A 20,927-nucleotide genomic window follows, 5' to 3' on the forward strand; every position below is an offset into this window, starting at 1 on the left:
CCAATGGGACGCCTCGGTTATCGCAAAGGCTTACGTCATAAGCATGACATCATCTCGGGAAGTTCGAGGAGGTGGATATCGAAGTCTTTTCTTATCGTTTCACTCTAAGAAATGCGGGGACTATCTGTATACGGTAAAATCGGAGGGACCAATTTTCGGTCATTACGACGCTTCATGAGCACGTTTCCAAAGCCTCGAGACTGTGGTCGAGATCCATACCGAGGGGTTATCGACATCGACCTCGGGGAAGTACAGATCGATGGTCATGTTAAAAAAGTGGGCAGTTCCCAAAGCGCGCGACTAGAGCTGACAAGGCCTAGTAGGCTAGTTCAGACCTGTATCATGGCATTAAATGGCTATACCAGCCCCATATCTTTGTAATAAATGCATTTGTACTATTTTGGGATTCCCCCTAATCTATAAAGGGGTTCCTTATCATTTTGTAAAAGGGACACACAAGATCTGACACTCCATATTGAATATACAAGAACATTCTCCATATTGAATATACAAGAACATTCTCCCTGCTTTCTAACTTAACATATTCTCTTGATCTTATTACTTCATTTATTGCTTACATTCACTGTGTTTTATTCATTGTTCTTCATTTATTGCTCATTATTGGTCATAAAGAGCCGCAATCGTAGCTCTCATAACTGTTAATCCTCCCTCGATTGCCCTTAGCCGAGCATCCGGCTCGACCTCAAGGCCCGTATACGGCAGCTCCAGGCCCCGATTTCCGGCCCTTCGGTTTGGTCATTATACTATCTGCTAGCTCTTATCTCATTTTCTAATCTCTTACTTAGCATATATTGCCTAAACAACTAGCATAAAAATAGATCACGTATTTTTAGAACTACAAAATCAAATCTAATTGTAATTACCATTTTCAAGGTAAACATTTATATTTATATTATTATTTTTATTATTTATTATTATTTAGAAGAGCCAAGGTTTCGACCTGGCTGCTTCATGGTATTTAATTTCATATTGAGGGCATATTTGTCTTTTCGTAGGATAACCTCATCAACGTGTTCTTTAACCGTACAATTGAACATCCAGCGCATTAACTGTTCACTTTCCCTTCTATCCTCTTCTGCTAAATTGTTCTAGATCTTTTTCATCTTCATTTATCTTTATCAAAGTTTCATCCCTTTCTGACGTGCTTTGCTCATTAGTCTTCTCCGTTGCGTCTTACCCTGTTCAAGTCACCAGATGCCATCTTTTCTCGAAGATTAGCCTTTTTCTAGCGTCGCTCAAATTTTTTTTTTTTTTTGTAAGAATTTTATGGTTTTCAATTAATCACTCAATTACTAGCTCTTCTAAGAAATTTTGTGTTCCAAGGACCAAGGTCAACCAAGTTATGTGGAATTAATTGTTATTTAGCTGATAAGCTTAATTGCTTTTGGTGGATCAGATAGCCAGCATTTCTTACAACAAATCATGGTAATGTCGCATTGGAAATGTCAAACTGCTTACGATTAACATGTACGCCTAATCATTTGTGAGATGCGGAAAAGAATGTTTTGTGTTACATAGCTCTTGCACTCCCTATCATTCGAGAAAGAAAAACTTGATCGTTTTGGTATTCATTCTCCATTGGGTGCATGTTTGAATATAAAGAGTAAACCACCTCTAATTTTACTGTACCATTATCTGTTTATCTGAAAGCTCTACATTGAATTGAGAGTACCAAAACTGACAACTCATATATGTACATGCCAGTGATAAAACTCCATTTAATTTAATTTATACAGAGATGATATTTTTACTACATTACTTCAGTTTGATTCCTTGCACAAGCTTAATGGTTATGTGAAAATAACATGCTTGCTTGGTTAGCTTCTGATTGTCACATGAATATCATTTATGTTGGGGGCTAAATTCTATTTCTAACTTTTGCTAACTTACTGCTTTGAAAGGGATGGCTAAGGAGGATCCATTGAAACCTGGTGAAACTTGTGATTGAAGACTACCATTATGCAAAATGACCTACTCATATAGTATGATCGTGTTGGTTGTTGAATTCATTCGAGAAAGAAAAACTTGATCGTGTTGCTATTTATTCTCCATTGCGTGCATGTTGGACATATATATAAAGAGCAAACGGTTTCTACATTAGATGTGCCATCATCTGCTTGTCTGAAAGCACTACGTTGTACTACTACTCTCTTTTTTCTGAAGCACCTAATGCCTAGGAATGGAAGTGAAGTTGAAGTTGAAGTTGAAGTTGTATTCTGGACTTCATTCTGGACTTCTTTGTCTGAAATTTACAAGTGCTGAAGTTGTATTTTCTATTCTGAATGAGGTTCATAATCTTACACATCTTCATCATGATCTTTCCCCAAGTCACCTCCAATAACGATGTATGTTTCAGTGTTGTGGATTGATTTGAAGATGTACTTCATCCAGAAATAATGTGCTTGAACAGGTGTGTGGCGAATGTCATTTTGCATGACTGTCTTCTGGGTGCAATTTGGAGAAGGAAGCAATGATCATTGTGCTTGTGAAATACCCATAAAACTATTTCACTTATGTATTTGTGAAACCATAGCTATTATATTAGGTATTTATTGCTATATAGGTTGTCTATAGCTTATTTGCTAGTTATTTACATGTAGGAAAATAAAATATATTATTTTCAACTTTTATAATTATAGTAAAAGAATTCAATTTCACATAGTTCATAGTAGAGACAATGGCTACACTACTCGAGCAGGCTCCTACTTATAATTTGATTAAAAAAATTGATAATAAACTCAACTTCATATTATTAATTCAGTAGGCTATCATACCAAGTGCACCTGTTTGAGGAATATTAAGTCTGTTTCATAATTGGGATGCAATGACCAAAGGAGGTTTGCTGCAAGTTAAAAGAATCAGGGCCATTGAACTGTGCTAAGGCTTCACCAGAATCTTTTCATTTGCATAACTCAGTATGTCAATAAGCAGAACAGTAAAGTTGAATAGGAAGGGCAGCAACTGAAGCCTTATAATATCCATAAGCAGCTTAAAAGATTGGAAAAATTACATACTAGAGACTTCCTAGTTTGTAAGCTCCATAATGGCAGAGACAATATCACCATCTGCACCCTTGAGAGCTTTGACAGCTTTTGCTCTGGAAACACCTGCTTGAGTCATAACCAGCTCGATATCCTTGGGTTCTACGCCAGTTTCATCTACATCTTCATCGTCCTGAGCTACTGTTGATGGCTCTGGCTTTGATATAACGTTGCTCAAATTAGGAGCCTTGAACTGCTCAGCAGCTTGACTCTGCAATTGTGAGCTCAAATCCTCAATCTTTGCCTCACCAAATATAACGTAAGTGTCTGACGCGGGGCTTTTGAAAACATCCGGTTTTGAGATGACAAATAGAATCTGCAAAAGAGAGGATATAAGGAGAAAGCTAATAACTACAATGTGAGCACTAAAACAGAACATGGAGAAAGAAAAGCAAGAGCGCAATAACAGAATTAACTAACATTCTTGCTCTTCTTGACAGTGACACGGCTAACCCCCGGGATTGGCTTCATTCCGAGCTTTATCATAGCTTTTCGACTCTTCTTCTCGCTCCTGCTCTGCTTTGACCTACCACTAGCATCTCCATCTTCTGCCCAGAATTCCAAGCATTTCAGTATAACACAACAATCAGATAATCAACCCACTGTAACATGCATCACGAAACATTTGTTTTTTCTCAGAAGGAATGCACACTTTGAGAAGCACAAAGAAGGACCCAGAATCTCCTCCGACAAGTTAATCAGGAACATGGCAATAAATAAGCACCTGAGTTAATGTAATTACTCTACTTTCAATAAAACCAAGGCCTGAACTGTATAATTCAACAAAAGAATGAAGTGATATGATTTCACTCCTTTTTTATTTTTTTACTTATATGAAAACATATTCAAAAATGGTAATGCAACAGCAGGGAATTGGGACAGAGACAGGATCAATATGAGAGATACTCCATATTTGTAATACTCCTTCTATCTCATCTTATGTGAGACTCTGGACTGAGTTATCCTAACTTGTTCAACACACTAATACAATCAGTAATTTTGAATGCACCTTTTACAAGTTTCAAGAACTCAGGTTAACCGAAGAATTCAACTTTAAATACAGCTTGAGCTTCCAATTAAATAAAATTCACAAGGAAAAGGAAAATACACAAGCAAAGTCCTTAATCTCCATAGATAGTCGAACCAAAATTGGATGAGTGATACTTAGAACTAGGAAATGCAACTAATGCTTCGAAGGCACCATCTTAGAAGACCAAAAGAATCATTCTCAAATTATTTTACATTCTCAAAAAAAAAAAAAAAAAAAAAGCATCAGAACCAGCAAATTCAGGCTCAGAATTATGAATTATGCTTTTATACTTTTTTTGATAAGTATGAATTATGCTTTAATACTTACCTTCAGCATCATCTTCATCTTTGTCATCGTCATCATCTTCATCATCATCATCATCGGCCTCATCCTCAATAATTGGCTCCTCTGACTACAAAAGAAGATTATACTTGGTTAAAAACCGATACAGAATATACATGAATCACACAACCATGCTCACTTGACAAAAGCTGACTTGAACACCAAGAAATATAATAGCTCTACTTCTAACATTTACCAGTGAACCATTAAAGCATTTAGAGACCACATATAAAATCTAGAAGACCTTTTCCGTTGCTCTGTTGTTTTCTTTGGCTGCGCGCGCGTGTGTGTGTTTCCAACCAAAATTAATCCAATATCCTTAGCAAGGTATAAATTTTATACTTGTGGAAAACTAGGATGCAGTGTTTCAACTCATTCATGAAAGAAAAAGCAGAAGATGCTAAAAAATATTGCATCACTACAACAACATTGGAAGTCGAAGTGACTTCATGGAATTTCTCATTGGTATTAAATGCAAGTAACTATTCAAGCAAACAAATATAGCTAAATTTAGCTGCTCTAGTACATTTATCACATCAACTTTTCAGGTAATCTAGACAGCAACTTTATTGTACAGATGATAACTACAACTGATCTTGGCCTTACTTTGTCAAAAAAGATGATAATCACTGAACCATTAGAACTAGTCATGAAGACGTTGAGAGGAAAAGGAAAGGTGAGGCTGGAAAGGAAGATGTTTTTTTAGGTGGGGGTTGGGGGGGTGGGGGTGGGGGGTATTGGTCATGGTGGCACTCGGGGAAAGGGGCGGACTGCATAGGGAGTCAGAAAACGAAGAAAAGGGAGAGAAACTAGATATGGCCATGCCTCTTAGAAGGGAAATCAGCATCAGGAGAGTATGGAAAGGGTAAGTCAGCCAATCAAGATGTCGATTGAAGAGTAGGGGGNGGGGGGGTCCAATATTGCTCATGGAAGGACCTCATTGCGAGGAGCACATTCCTCCACGTCTCTATATGGCCTGATTTTAACTCAATTGGCCTGACTTACAACTTGTAACCGAGGATGTCAAATGAGCATAAACAAACTTCAACAATTAAATTTACTCTACTAATAGATTTAGCATCCATCTAAGAACAATATGTCGCCTCCTCTTACTGATTTTCCTCTTACTGATTTTCTACTTACCAACTAGGATCTCCATTACAACAATACCAAGTTAGAGATCAAACGAAACTGCGACTTACCGTCTACAATGCAGATTAGATTACAATGGAAAACACCACAAAGCCTAAAGGAAAACTCAATCTTTCACTTAAAAAAGATTGTTTATGGTTGTCCCAGACTAAACAAGTTAGTCTCTCTCACAGAAAAGATTCAAACTTCTGCCATAACAGCCTCAAAAGATTCAAGCTTTTTGAACAAAAGACCATCTATAATGTCCCACAGTAAAACAAGTGAACAATTATTTTTGGTTTATCATCTACTTTTCTTATAGATCCCAAAAGTGAAAAAAATTCAAACAATACCCAACATTCAATAAGATATAATAAAACAATAAAATCAAGTTAAATTGCTATAAAACTTCAAAAAACCCTCATACACAAGCTATAAGGGCCTAAAAAGTTCACAACTTTATGTCTACACATTTGTATGAATACTAAATTGCGGGAAAAGGGAGAATTACTTCAATCTTTTGTTGTTCGAGATGAGCGGCTAGGATCTCTTCTGGGGATTGAGCAGTCATGGTTGCGTTGAGTGAGTGATGATAGAGAGAATTTAGGTTCTTGAATGAAGAAGACAATGGTCCTAAAACCCTAGGATAACCTGTTACTTATTTCCCATTTTCTCTTGGCCCGACCCGAAATGTAGCGGTTGTATAACTTATTAAAAATTAAGTATTTACAAATATTGAAATATTATTTTGAATTCTTTATGATTTTATCCTTAATTTAGTAACATCAAATTGAAATTAAGTGAAATGAGATTTTCAGTCATCATCATTTTTTTAGAGTAAAATTTATGTCCAAGCCTCACGAGTTGAGACTGTTTTACTACTCTACTTCATGGTTTAAATCCTAATTTGAATTTTAAATACTAGAATGACTTATGTTACCACACCAAACATTGGTTAAAGCTCTTTTTCTTTATAAAGTTTCATTCTATTTAAGGGTGTGTTTGGCATGAAGTTTTTCAATTTTCTCATGTTTGGTTGGATTAAATGTTTTGCAAAATATTTTTCTCATGAAGTCATTTTCCTCGAAAAATGTTTTCCATATCAAAAGAAGGGAAAATATTTTTCAAAACTCTTTTTCAACCTTCCCCATCATATTTTCCATCCCCACCAACCCACCCCCACACCCATGCCACACCCAACCCACCCCGTCTACCCCCAACCCCCGCCTACCTCACCTAGGGCTGCTTATCGGGCGGATTGGGCGGTTATTTACTCTTAACGGTTTCGCTTATCGGTTATCGGCTTTTAAATGTATTAATCCGCTAGCCACCCGATAAGATATCGGGGGGATTGGTATCGATTTAGCTCTTATCGGGCAGTTTATCGGCCTAATTCAATCTATATTCAATCAAACAATAACAACAACAACAACTACCCAGTAAAATCCCATATAGTGGGGTCTGGGGAGGGTAATGTGTACGCAGACCTTACCTCTGCCCCGATAGGGGCAGAGAGGCTGTTTCCGATAGACCCTCGGCTCAGAAAGTCGAAAATAAAGTAAGAAAAAACAAGAGGAGAGAATTCATTAGTAACTCCAGTAGAAATCGTAATAGTAACAGAAACATAAAAAATGAAAGATGAATGACATGCAATAACAGTGACCATAATCTAAGGCCCGGGGCTAAGACAAACAACAAGAATAGTGTGGGTCCAACATAAACTGTAAGACATCTAAGACCAATCCTAATCCAACCCCGCCTCACCCCCGGAATGAAGTAAGGAAAGCTTTACTACCCCTATCCTACAACCCTAATGCTTGACCTCCAGGCCTTCCTATCAAGGGTCATGTCCTCGGAAATGAGCAGTCGAGCCACGTCCTGCCTGATCACCTCTCCCCAATACTTCTTAGGTCTCCCTCTACCTCTTCTCGTACCCACCACGGCCAACCGCTCACACCTCCTCACCGGTGCATCGAGGCTTCTCCTCTGCACGTGCCTGAACCATCTGAGCCTCGCTTCCCGCATCTTGTCATCCACAGGGGCGACGCCCACCTTCTTCCGAATATCTTCATTCCTAATCTTGTCTATCCTAGTGTGCCCGCACATCCACCTCAGCATCCGCATCTCTGCTACTTTTATCCTCTGGATATGGGAGTTCTTAACCGGCCAGCACTCTGCCCCATACAACATGGACGGTCTAACTACAACTCTATAAAACTTACCTTTGAGTGTCGGTGGCACTTTCTTGTCACACAAGACTCTAGATGCAAGCCTCCATTTCATCCAGCCCGCCCCTATGCGGTGACTGACGTCCTCGTCGATCTCTCCATCCCCCTGAATCATCGACCTAAGGTACTTGAAGCTATCTCGCTTGGGGATGGCCTGTGGCCCAAGCCTCACGTCCCCGCCTACATCCCTCGACTCAGTGCTAAACTTGCATTCCAGGTACTCTGTCTTAGACCTGCTCAATTTGAAACCCTTAGACTCGAGAGTCTGTCTCCAAACCTCCAATCTCTCGTTAGCACTGGCCCTCATCTCGTCAATTAGAACTATGTCGTCAGCAAACAACATATACCATGGCACCTCCCCTTGAATATGGTGTGTCAAAGCATCCATCACCAAGGCAAATAAGAACGGGCTAAGCGCTGAGCCTTGGTGTAATCCCATAACAACCGGGAAATGCTCCGAGTCGCCTCCCACCATCCGAACCTTAGTCTTAGCTCCATCATACATGTCCTTGATCGCTTGTATGTAGGCTACCGGCACGCCCTTGGTGGGCGGGAGGGGTGGGTGGGTGGGTGGACAGGGGTGTTCAAAACCGAACCGAAAACCGAAAAACCGAACCGCAACCGAAGCTTAATGGCTTATTGGTATCGGGTTAACGGTTTAACGGACGGGGAAGGATTGAAATTTTTTCATTAACGGCTTATCGGTTTGGGGGCGGATTATTTAATTTTCTTAACGGATAATCCGTTAACCCGTTAAGAATATATATATATATATAATATATATATATAATATATAATATTTATTTTTATCCATATATATATTAAATATCAAAAACCCTTCCACTTCAGTCTTCCACTCTTCGAGTACTCTATCTCTTAAGTTCTAACGCCTAATTCCTAAATAATCAGAATTATGAAAAATATGTAGCATAATCCTTGTTAATTATTTTACAAAAGGCAGGAAAGTTCAGAATCAAATTCAAGCATACAAATGTTTTGAATACTCATACAGATGAAGTAGTATTACATTATAAACAAGTCTTTCTCAAGCATAATGCATAAAGGATGCAACAGCACTGAACTGGACAAGATAAGTTAGCCAATGCATCAGTATACGATATAGGTGAGGGCTAGAGATGTCTTTTTCAGGGCATGAACAATGAATATTACAGACACCATGAAAGGTGATGCGCCTGAAATCTTAGTCGTAAACATTGAACTAAGTGAGTTTTCAATTTGTAAGGGAGCTATAGCCAGACATGGATTAACACTCCCATATGGGTTCTAAATTAGTACTTCCGTTTGTAGGTGCATATTTTCTAAGGGGGACACCATATTCAAGGGGAGGTGCCATGGTGTATATTGTTTTGCTGACGACATAGTTCTAATTGACGAGACGAGGATCGGTGTTAACGAGAGATTGGAGGTTTGGAGACAGACTCTCGAGTCTAAGGGTTTCAAATTGAGCAGGTCTAAGACAGAGTACCTGGAATGCAAGTTTAGCGCTGAGTCGAGGGATGTAGGGGGGGACGTGAGGCTTGGGCCACAGGCCATCCCCAAGCGAGATAGCTTCAAGTACCTATAGGTCGATGATTCAGGGGGATGGAGAGATCGACGAGGACGTCAGTCACCGCATAGGGGCGGCTGGATGAAATGGAAGGCTTGCATCTAGAGTCTTTGTGACAAGAAAGTGCCACCGACACTCAAAGGTAAAGTTTTATAGAGTTGTAGTTAGACCGTCCATGTTGTATGGGGGCAGAGTGCTGGCCGGTTAAGAACTCCCATATCCAGAGGATAAAAGTAGCAGAGATGCGGATGCTGAGGTGGATGTGCGGGCCACACTAGGATAGACAAGATTAGGAATGAAGATATTCGGAAGAAGGGTGGGCGTCGCCCCTTGGGATGACAAGATGCGGGAAGCGAGGCTCAGATGGTTCAGGCACGTGAGAGGAGAAAGCCTCGATGCACCGGTGAGGAGGTGTGAGCGGTTGGCCGTGGTGGGTACGAGAAGAGGTAGAGGGAGACCTAAGAAGTATTGGGAGAGGTGATCAGGCAGGACGTGGCTCGACTGCTCATTTCCGAGGACATGACCCTTGATAGGAAGGCCTGGAGGTCAAGCATTTAGGGTTGTAGGATAGGGGTAGTAAAGCTTTCCTTACTTCATTCCGGGGGTGAGGCGGGGTTGGATTAGGATTGGTCTTAGATGTCTTACAGTTTATGTTGGACCCACACTATTCTTGTTGTTTGTCTTAGCCCCGGGCCTTAGATTATGGTCACTGTTATTGCATGTCATTCATCTTTCATTTTTTATGTTTCTGTTACTATTACGATTTCTACTGGAGTTACTAATGAATTCTCTCCTTTGTTTTTTCTTACTTTATTTTCGACTTTCTGAGCCGAGGGTCTATCGGAAACAGCCTCTCTGCCCCTATCGGGGCAGAGGTAAGGTCTGCGTACACATTACCCTCCCCAGACCCCACTATATGGGATTTTACTGGGTAGTTGTTGTTGTTGTTTATTGTTTGATTGAATATAGATTGAATTAGGCCGATAAACTGCCCGATAAGAGCTAAATCAATACCAATCCCCCCATATCTTATCGGGTGGCTAGCGGATTAATACATTTAAAAGCCGATAACCGATAAGCGAAACCGTTAAGAGTAAATAACCGCCCAATCCGCCCGATAAGCAGCCCTAGGTGAGGTAGGCGGGGGTTGGGGGTAGACGGGGTGGGTTGGGTGTGGCATGGGTGGGGGTGGGTTGGTGGGGATGGAAAATATGATGGGGAAGGTTGGAAAAAGAGTTTTGAAAAATATTTTCCCTTCTTTTGATATGGAAAACATTTTTCGAGGAAAATGACTTCATGAGAAAAATATTTTTGCAAAACATTTAATCCAACCCAAACATGAGAAAATTGAAAAACTTCATGCCAAACACACCCTTAAATAGAATGAAACTTTATTAAGAAAAAGAGCTTTAACCAATGTTTGGTTGTGTAACATAAGTCATTCTAGTATTTAAAATTCAAATTAGGATTTAAACCATGAAGTAGAGTAGTAAAACAGTCTCAACTCGTGAGGCTTGGACATAAATTTTACTCTAAAAAAATGATGATGACTGAAAATCTCATTTCACTTAATTTCAATTTGATGTTACTAAATTAAGGATAAAATCATAAAGAATTCAAAATTAATATTTCAATATTTGTTAATACTTAATTTTTAATAAGTTATACAACCGCTACATTTCGGGTCGGGCCAAGAGAAAATGGGAAATAAGTAACAGGTTATCCTAGGGTTTTAGGACCATTGTCTTCTTCATTCAAGAACCTAAATTCTCTCTATCATCACTCACTCAACGCAACCATGACTGCTCAATCCCCAGAAAGAGATCCTAGCCGCTCATCTCGAACAACAAAAGATTGAAGTATTCTCCCTTTTCCCGCAATTTAGTATTCATACAAATGTGTAGACATAAAGTTGTTAACTTTTTAGGCCCTTTAAGCTTGTGTATGAGGGTTTTTGAAGTTTTATAGCAATTTAAACTTGATTTTATTGTTTTATTATATTCTTATTGAATGTTGGGTATTGTTTGAATTTTTTTTTCACTTTTGGGATCTATAAGAAAAGTAGATGATAAACCAAAAAAATATTGTTCACTTGTTTTACTGTGGGACATTATAGATGGTCTTTTGTTCAAAAGCTTGAATCTTTTGAGGCTGTTATGGCAGAAGTTTGAATCTTTTCTGTGAGAGAGACTAACTTGTTTAGTCTGGGAAACCATAAACAATCTTTTTTAAGTGAAGATTGAGTTTTCCTTTAGGCTTTTGTGGTGTTTTCCATTGTAATCTAATCTGCATTGTTAGACGGTAAGTCGCAGTTTCGTTTGATCTCTAACTTGGTATTGGGTAATGGAGATCCTAGTGGTAAGTAGAAATCAGTAAAGAGGAAAATCAGTAAGAGGAGGCGACAATATTGTTCTTAGATGGATGCTAAATCTTATTAGTAGAGTAAATTTAATTGTTGAAGTTTGTTTATGCTCATTTGACATCCTCGGTTACAAGTTGTAAGTCAGGCCAATTGAGTTAAAATCAGGCCATATAGAGGACGTGGAGGAATGTGCTCCTCGCAATGAGGTTCTTCCATGAGCAATATTGGACCCCCCCCCCCCCCTTACTCTTTTCAATCGACATCTTGATTGGCTGATCTTACCCTTTCCAATACTCTCCTGATGCTGATTTCCCTTCTAAGAGGCATGGCCATATCTAGTTTCTCTCCCTTTTTCTGCGTTTTCTGACTCCCTATGCAGTCCGCCCCTTTCCCGAGTGCACCATGACAAATCCCCCACCCCCACCACCCCCCCCCCACCCCCACCTAAAAAAAACATCTTCCTTTCCAAGCCTCACCTTTCCTTTTCCTCTCAACGTTTCATGACTAGTTCTAATGGTTCAGTGATTATCATCTTTTTTGACAAAGTAAGGCCAAAAGATCAGTTGTAGTTATCATCCTGTACAATAAAGTTGCTGTCTAGATTACCTGAAAAGTTGATGTGATAAATGTACTAGAGCAGCTTAAATTTAGCTTATATTTGTTTGCTTGAATAGTACTTGCATTTAATACCAATGAGAAATTCCATGAAGTCACTTCGACCTTCCAATGTTGTTGTAGTGATGCAATATTTTTTAGCATCTTCTGCTTTTTTCTTTCATGAATGAGTTGAAACACTGCATCCTAGTTTTCCACAAGTATAAAAAAATTTTATACCTTGCTAAGGATATTGGATTAATTTTGGTTTGGAAAAACACACACACGCGCGCGCAGCCAAAGAAAACACAGAGCAACGGAAAAGGTCTTCTAGATTTTATATGTGGTCTCTAAATGCTTTTAATGGTTCACTGGTAAATGTTAGAAGTTAGAGCTATTTATATTTCTTTGGTGTTTCAAGTCAGCTTTTGTCAAGTGAGCATGGTTGTGTGATTCATGTTATATTCTGTATCGGTTTTTTAACCAAGCTATAATTCTTCTTTTGTAGTCAGAGGAGCCAATTATTGAGGATGAGGCCCGATGATGATGATGATGAAGATGATGACGATGACAAAGATGAAGATGATGTGAAGGTAAGTATTAAAGCATAATTTCATACTTATCAAAAAAAGTATAAAAGCATAATCATAATTCTGAGCCTGAATTTGCTGGTTCTGATGCTTTTTTTTTTTTTTTTTTTTTTTGAGAATTTAAAATAATTTGAGAATGATTCTTTGGTCTTCTAAGATGGTGCCTTCGAAGCATTAGTTGCATTTCCTAGTTCTAAGTATCACTCATCCAAATTTTGGTTCGACTATCTATGGAGATTAAGGACTTTTGCTTGTGTATTTTCCTTTTCCTTGTGAATTTTATTAATTGGAGCTCAAGCTGTATTTAAAAGTGAATTCTTCGGTTAACCTGAGTTCTTTGAAACTTGTTAAAAAGGTGCATTCAAAATTACTGAATTGTATTAGTGTGTTGAACAAGTTAGGATAAATCAGTCCAGAGTCTCACATAAGAATGAGATAGAAAGGAGTATTACAAATATGGAAGTATCTCTCATATTGATCCTGTCTCTGTCCCAATTCCCTGCTGTTGCATTACCATTTTGAATATGTTTTCATATAAGTAAAAAAAAAAAAAAGGGAGTGAAATCATATCACTTCATTCTTTGTTGAATTATACAGTTCAGGCCTTGGTTTTATTGAAAGTAAGAGTAATTACATTAACTCAGGTGCTTATTTATTGCCATGTTCCTGATTAACTTGTCGGAGGAGATTCTGGGTCCTTCTTTGTGCTTCTCAAAGTGTGCATTCCTTCTGAGAAAAAACCAAATGTTTTCGTGATGCATGTTACAGTGGGTTGATTAGATGATTGTTGTGTTTATTACTGAAAATGCTTGGAATTCTGGGCAGAAGATGGAGATGCTAGTGGTAGGTCAAAGCAAGAGCAGGAGCGAGAAGAAGAGTCGAAAAGCTATGATAAACTCGGAATGAAGCCAATCCCGGGGGTTAGCCGTGTCACTGTCAGAAAGAGCAAGAATGTTAGTTAATTTCTGTCTATTGCGCTCTTGCTTTTTCTTTCTCCATGTTCTGTTTTTTAGTGCTCACATTGTAGTTATTAGCTTTCTCCTTATTATCCTCTCTTTTGCAGATTCTATTTGTCATCTCAAAACCGGATGTTTTTCAAAAGCCCCGCGTTCAGACACTTACGTTATATTTGGTGACGAGCCAAAGATTGAGGATTTGAGCTCACCAATTTGCAGAGTCAAGCTGCTGAGCAGTTCAAGGCTCCTAATTTGAGCAACGTTATATCAAAAGCCAGAGCCATCAACAGTTAGCTCAGGACGATGAAGATGTAGATGAAACTGGCGTAGAACCCAAGGATATCGAGCTGGTTTATGACTCAAGCAGGTGTTTCCAGAGCAAAGCTGTCAAAGCTCTCAAGGGTGCAGATGGTGTTATTGTCTCTGCCATTATGGAGCTTAACAAACTAGGAAGTCTTCTAGTATGTAATTTTTCCAATCTTTTAAAGCTGCTTTATGGATATTATAAGGCTTCAGTTGCTGCCCTTCCTATTCAACTTTACTGTTCTGCTTATTGACATACGAGTTATGCAAATTGAAAAAGATTTCTGGTGAAGCACTTAGCACAGTTCAATGGCCCTGATTCTTTTAAAACTTGCAAGCAAACTACTTGTGGTCATTTGCATCCCAATTATGAAACAGACTTAATATTCCTCAAACAAGGTGCACTTGGTATGTATGATACGCCTACTGAATTAATAATATGGAAGTTTGAGTTTATTATCAATTTTTTTTTAAATAATTATTAAGTAGGAGCCTGCTCGAGTAGTGTAGCCATTGTTCTACTATGAACTATGGTGAAAATGAATTCTTTTACTATAATTATAAAATTGAATAATATATATTTTATTTTCCTACATGTTAAATAACTAGCAAATAAGCTATAGACAACCTATATAGCAATAAATACCTAATATAATAGCTATGGTTTCACAAATACATAAGTGAAATAGTTTTATGGGTATTTCACAAAAAGCACAATGATCATTGCTTCCTTCTCCAAATTGCACCAGAAGACAGATGCAAATGACATTCGCCACACACTGTTTCAAGCACATTTATTTCTGGATGAAGTACATCTTCAAATCAATCCACAACACTGAAACATACATCGTTATTGGAGGTGACTTGGGAAAGGTCATGATGAAGATGTGTAAGATTATGAACTCACTTCAGATTAGAAAATACAAACTTTCAAGCACTTGTAAATTTCAGCAAAAGAAGTCCAGAATGAAGTCCAGAATACAACTTCAACTTCAACTTCAAACTTCACTTCCATTCCTAGGCATTAGGTGTTTCAGAAAAAAGAGAGTAGTAGTACAACGTTAGTTGCTTTCAGACAAGCAGATGATGGGCACATCTAATGTAGAAACCGTTTGCTCTTTATTATATATTGTTCCAACATGCACGCAATGGAGAATAAATAGCAACACGAATCAAGTTTTTCTTTCTCGAATGAATTCAACAAACCAACACGATCATTACTATATGAGTAGGTCATTTTTGCATAATGGTAGTTCTTCCAATCACAAGTTTTCACCAGGGTTTCAATGGATCCTCCTTAGCCATCCCTTTCAAAGCAGTAAGTTAGCAAAAGTTAGAAAATAGAATTTAGCCCCCAACATAAATGATATTCAATGTGACAATCAGAAAGCTAACCAAGCAAGCATGTTATTTTTCACATAACCATTAAGCTTGTGCAAGGAATCAAACTGAAGTAATTGTTAGTAAAAAATCATTCTCTGTATAAATATAATTAAATGGAGTTTTAATCACTGGCATGTACATATATGAGTTGTCAGTTTTTGGTACTCTCAAATTCAATGTTTAGGAGCTTTCAGATAAACAGATAATGGTACAGTAAAATTAGAGGTGGTTTACTCTTTATATTCAAACATGCCACCCAATGGAGAATGAATACCAAAACGATTCAAGTTTTCTTTCTCGAATGATAGGGAGTGCAAGAAAGCTATGTAACACAAAACATTCTTTTCCCGCATCTCACAAATGATTGGCGTACATGTTAATCGTAAGCAGTTTGACATTTCCAATGCGACATTACCATGATTTTGTTGTAAGAAATGCTGGCTATCTGATCCACCAAAAGCAATTAAGCTTATCAGCTAAATAACAATTTAATTCCACATAACTTGGTTGACCTTGGTCCTTGGAACACAAAATTTCTTAGAAGAGCTAGTAATTGGAGTGATTAATTGAAAACCATAAAATTCTTTACAAAAAAAAAAAAAAATTTGAGCGACGCTAGAAAAAGGCTTTAATCTTCGAGAAAAGATGGCATCTGGTGACTTGAACAGGGTAAGGACGCAACGGAGAAGACTAATGAGCAAAGGCACGTCAGAAAGGTGAGAACTTTGATAAAGATAAATGAAGATGAAAAAGATCTAAGAACAATTTAGCAGAAGAGGATAGAAGGGAAAGTGAACAGTTAATCGCGTGGAATGTTCAATTGTACGGTTAAAGAACACTGTTGATGAGGTTATCCTACGAAAAAGACAAAATATGCCCTCAATATGAAATTAAATTACCATTGAAGCGCCAGGTACGAAACTTGGCTTCTTCTATATAATAATTAAAAATAATAATATAAATATAAATGTTACCTTGAAAAATGGTTAAATTACCAATTAGATTTGATTTGTAGTTCTAAAAAATACGTGATCTATTTTTATGCTAGATATGTCTTAGGCGTGAATATTGCTTAAGTAAGAGATTAGAATAGAAAACTGAGATAAGAGCTAGCAGATAGTTAAATGACAAACGAAGGGCCGGAAATCTGGGCTGAGCTGCCGTATACGGGCTTTGAGGTCGAGCCGGATGGCTCGGTAAGGGCAATTCGACTAGGAGGATTTAACCAGTTATGGAGCTACGATTGCCGGCTCTTTATGACCATAATGAGCAAATAAATGAAAGTAAACAATAGATAAAAACAGTGAATGTAAGCAATAATGAGTATAAGATCAAGAGAATTATGTTAAGGTTAAAGCCACGCAGGGAGAACTGTGTTCTTGTAATATTCAATATGGAAATGTTCTTGTGATTTCAATATGGAGTTGTCAGATTCTTTGGTTTGTTCCCTTTTACAAAATGATAAGGGAACCCCTTTATAGATTAGGATGGGGGAATCACCAAAATAGTACAAATGCATTTTTACAAGGTATATGGGCTGGTATAGCCCTTAATGCATGATACAGGTTTCTGAAACTAGCCTACTAGGCCTTTTCAGCTTTAGTCGCGCGCTTTGGAATGCCCACTTTTTTAACATGGACATCGATCTGTACCTTCCCGAGGTTCGATTGTCGATAACCCCTCGGTTATGGGATCTCGACCACGTCCGAGGCTTTGGAAAACGTGGCTCATGAGCGTCGTAATGACCGAAATTGGTCCGCTCCGATTTTACCGTATACCAGAGTAGTCCCGCATTCTTTAGAGTGGAACGATAAAAATGAACTTGCGCAGTATATCACCCTGCGAACTTTCCCGAGATGATGTCATTGCTTATGACGTAAGCCTTGCGATAACCGAGGCGTCCCATTGTGTATCTTTCCAGAATCATTCAATGTGTACCGCTGGATACCTTCTCCAAAGCGATTAATATTGGCCGCCGGTTCATTTCCCTTTATATGCTTTGCGAAGATCTGATTTGCATGACTTACCGATCGGTACGAATGCCGAGCCGGGTGTAAAGTATTTCTTTCTGGCTCTGCATTAAACACGTATACCTGTGGAACCCTTTGATCGTTTCTCGGACTGAAGCCCGTGATTGGATTGATAAACTCGGGCCGTCAGGGGCCCCCGTTTGGGGTGAGTGAGAATTAGGGCTTCAAAATTTTTGAGACGTGAAAGCTAGCTTTTTGGGCCTGGTGATAGTCTCGAGGGGAAACTTGCTCGGATGTCTTGAGATAAAGATAACTTTAGGCTTTCGAAGGCGTCCCGAGTGGCGAGATTCGCTGCAAGTCGGGCGACGCTGGAAACTTGTGTTTTGAACTCAGAGTGATAGATAGTCTTAAGGCGTTGCAGATTAGTCCCAGATTGAGGGCTCACCCAGATTTTAGATGGTCCCTGGGTTAAAGTAACCGAAGAGGACGGTTTTAATCGACCCGAGGGCTGAAAATTAACCCTATGGTTTATTAGTAGTTTTCGAGTAAATTGGCTCGTGGCTCAGGTAGCTTGGGGCCGGAGAATCGGGTAAATGACCCGTACTTACTAAAGACAGAAATCCTCGGGGTAGGGTACCACTCGAGGTTCAAGGCCATTAAGTAGGTTTTAGAGCTTATCTTCTTTTGACAGATATCCTCTGAGACTCGGGTACATCTCGAGTCTATGTAATGATACCAATGGCTCTAGAGCCTATCTTCTTCTTGACAGAGGTCTCGAGATCAGGGGGGGGTACCATCTCGAGCTTGTAATGATATCAATGACCTGTAGAGTCTATCTTCTTCTTTGACAGAGGCCTCGAGATCGGGGTCAACCATCTCGAGGATTGTATGATCCATAATGGTCTTTAGAGCCTATCTTCTTTCTTGACAAGGATCCTCGAGAATCGGGTACCATCTCAGGCTTGTAATGATATCAATGGGCTCTTAAGAGCTACTTACTTCTTGCAGAGGTCCTCGAGATGGGGTACCATCCTCGAGGCTTCTGTAATGATACCAATGGTTCCTTTAGAAGCCTTATCTTCTTCTTGGACAGGGGTCCTCGAGGAATTCGGGTATCATCTCGAGGCTTTGTATGTATCAATTGGCTCCCTTAAAGGCCATATTTCTTCTTTGACAAGGAGGTCCTCGAGATCGGGGGTTACCTCGAGATTGTAATTGATTTTATCAATGGCTCCTTAGAGCCTATTTCTTCTGACAGAGGATCCTCGGAGATAGGTGGTACCATCTCGAGGCTGTAATGATTATAAGGCTCCTCAAGCCTATTCTTCTTCTTGACAGAGGTCCTCGAGATGGGTACCATTCTCGAAGGCTCTGTTGATGCGGGAGTTTTGGATTCCCTAAATATCGTATGAAATAATTGTATGACATGGTTCATGAAGCGACCGGGGCGATCGCGCCGCGGTAAATTTCCCAAAAGTGATGATGGCCTAGTTAGTATTTTTAATTGGCCTTTGGGGTAAGGCGACAGGTCTCCGCTTTCTCTGTATTATATAGGTTTGTTTTCCCTCTTTGTGAGGATCCCTCTTTTCTGGAAGTAGTCATCCTCTTCACAGAGTTCTCCTTTGCCGCGTTAAGGTCTCTTCACCATTCTATACTCTTAAGACCTTGTTCAAATCCCGCTCTCAGATTCCCTAGATTTTACACAAAACTATGGATGCCTACTGACCCCGACCCGTTCGGCAAGGAGGAGGAAAGTTTCCGTCTCTGGTTCTCGCCTGGTTTGCGGGAGCGCGCTGATGCCAGGCGAGCCAACTCGGGACATTTTTGCTTTCGGAGGGGGAACTTTTCGTCAGAAAACCTCCGATGTTAGTGTCATCGGGAGTATACCTCGAAGTTTATTTCTTTAATAGGAGAGGGGTACCTTGAGTCGGTGAGGAAAGATTGTGCATGGGGGGGAAAGGTAGTGCTACAGGTACCTTCCCCGGAAGAGGAGCGTTATCGATATGCCTGAGGGGATTTTGAATCATTGTACACGTACCCCTTACGCCGGGTCCCCTTGATAGGGCTGTACTTGACTGTCTTGTCGAAAGTTCGAGGCTACCTTGGCCAAGTGATTGTTCTCATCCGTCATTTTGGAGGACACTGTTTGATGATGAGATTTTTCTGCGGAGGAAGCAGTGCTTGAGTTCACCCTTAGTCATCTTCATTTAGGCTATGTACGGCCTTGATTAACCGGGACTGATTACTCTGCCGTGTCGATCAACCCGGCCCCTCGCCTTTAAACAATGAAGAGACGAGGACCAAGGGTTGATGAGTTTTATTTGTTTCAAGCACGACGCGGTTCGATATTATCTTGGAGGTTTCTGCCATTTCCTGAGAATGGAATTTTCCACGTAAGTGGTACACTTGTGATTTTATTGTTTTTGTTCTAATAGTGGAGGGCGAGCTTCCGTTTGAGATGGTTCTTCTTTTTGTTTTATCGTAGCGATCCCTTGGCTCGCACGAACGAGGTTCCCGATCTGACGGGAATGTTTCGTAAGCTGGGAAGCTTCTTCGACTATGATAAGTGCAAAGTGACAGGACCTGGTCAAGGGAAGATGGGCGGAAAAAATCCATGGTAGGTGCATTAGTGGCTTGTTTTCTCAGAAGGTTACTTTCTTTTTAGTGCACTTACTCCGCTGCCGCAGTGTGAGTTTTCCGAGTGCAGAGGCCGTGTCCCCTCGCGGAAAGAGGAAGGATTGATACCTTCAAGACGAGGATTGATAAAAATAGATGGGAATCCTCGAAGGACGAGGACGCTATGCAGTGAGCGAGCCCTTCTCGGAAGGTCAAAAGAGAGTGTCGGTTTGATCCTGGGCCTCTAAAGTCCTCTATTTTTGGAAAGATAGTTCTTTTTGTGCCATCTCCCATTCCGTCGAAGGGCACTTTGAGGAACATTCGAGGCCAGGGGCGAGCGACTCAAATGGAGCGTCGGCGACCGTTACACCCATTTGGGAATAGTTTTTACGGGGCCGATGAGGCCAAGCCAGTAGATGTGGTGTGTTCAACTTTTGACGAAGCTCAGCTGGGCTCAGGTTTTCATGGTGAGTTTTGGCAGCTGGTACATGCTTTTTTAGTTCGGTTCCCTTTCTTATTGAGCTCCTTTTTCGCAGGCATTTACAATTTAAAGTCCGACTACACGCCGTTGAGGCCAGGGCTGCGGAAAAAGGGATTGGATGGGGAGAAATTCCCTCAGGTTCTTTTGCAAAAAGAGGAGAATGAGCTGGCTATTAACCTGCGTTATGAGGCGGAGCGAAAGTCGGAAAATACGGGGCTGTCTCGAAAAGCAGGGTAACCCTTGTTTAGGCCGTATTGTATTGCTCTCCTTCTGCCTTTGTAGGGCTAATGTTCTTTCTGTTTCAGTGCAGAG

General features: G+C 39.8%; 1 protein-coding gene, 1 long non-coding RNA gene and 1 pseudogene across 3 annotated transcripts; 2 read left to right on the top strand and 1 right to left on the bottom strand.

The window, feature by feature from the left end:
- On the top strand, window positions 1,084–2,327 carry LOC109241734. Its single transcript, XR_002070288.1, has 2 exons — window positions 1,084–1,446; window positions 1,923–2,327. It is a non-coding gene; the product is annotated as an uncharacterized LOC109241734 (long non-coding RNA).
- LOC109230469 (nascent polypeptide-associated complex subunit alpha-like protein 1) lies at window positions 2,889–6,209 on the bottom strand. 2 transcript variants are annotated; one of them, XM_019395972.1, is made up of 4 exons: window positions 6,077–6,209; window positions 4,420–4,504; window positions 3,483–3,607; window positions 2,889–3,378 (listed from the first exon to the last, which is right to left on the bottom strand). In XM_019395972.1, the coding sequence occupies exons 1-4, from the start codon at window positions 6,134–6,136 to the stop codon at window positions 3,046–3,048; spliced, it is 603 nt and encodes a 200-aa protein (XP_019251517.1). In that variant the 5' UTR covers window positions 6,137–6,209; the 3' UTR covers window positions 2,889–3,045. The 2 variants fall into 2 exon arrangements, with proteins under 2 accessions (XP_019251517.1, XP_019251510.1); XM_019395965.1 differs by having other exon boundaries at window positions 3,483–3,610.
- LOC109238502 lies at window positions 9,656–14,419 on the top strand (annotated as a pseudogene).

The sequence above is a fragment of the Nicotiana attenuata genome, chromosome 1, assembly GCF_001879085.1.
Source record: "Nicotiana attenuata strain UT chromosome 1, NIATTr2, whole genome shotgun sequence".
NCBI classification, from domain to species: Eukaryota; Viridiplantae; Streptophyta; class Magnoliopsida; order Solanales; family Solanaceae; genus Nicotiana; species Nicotiana attenuata.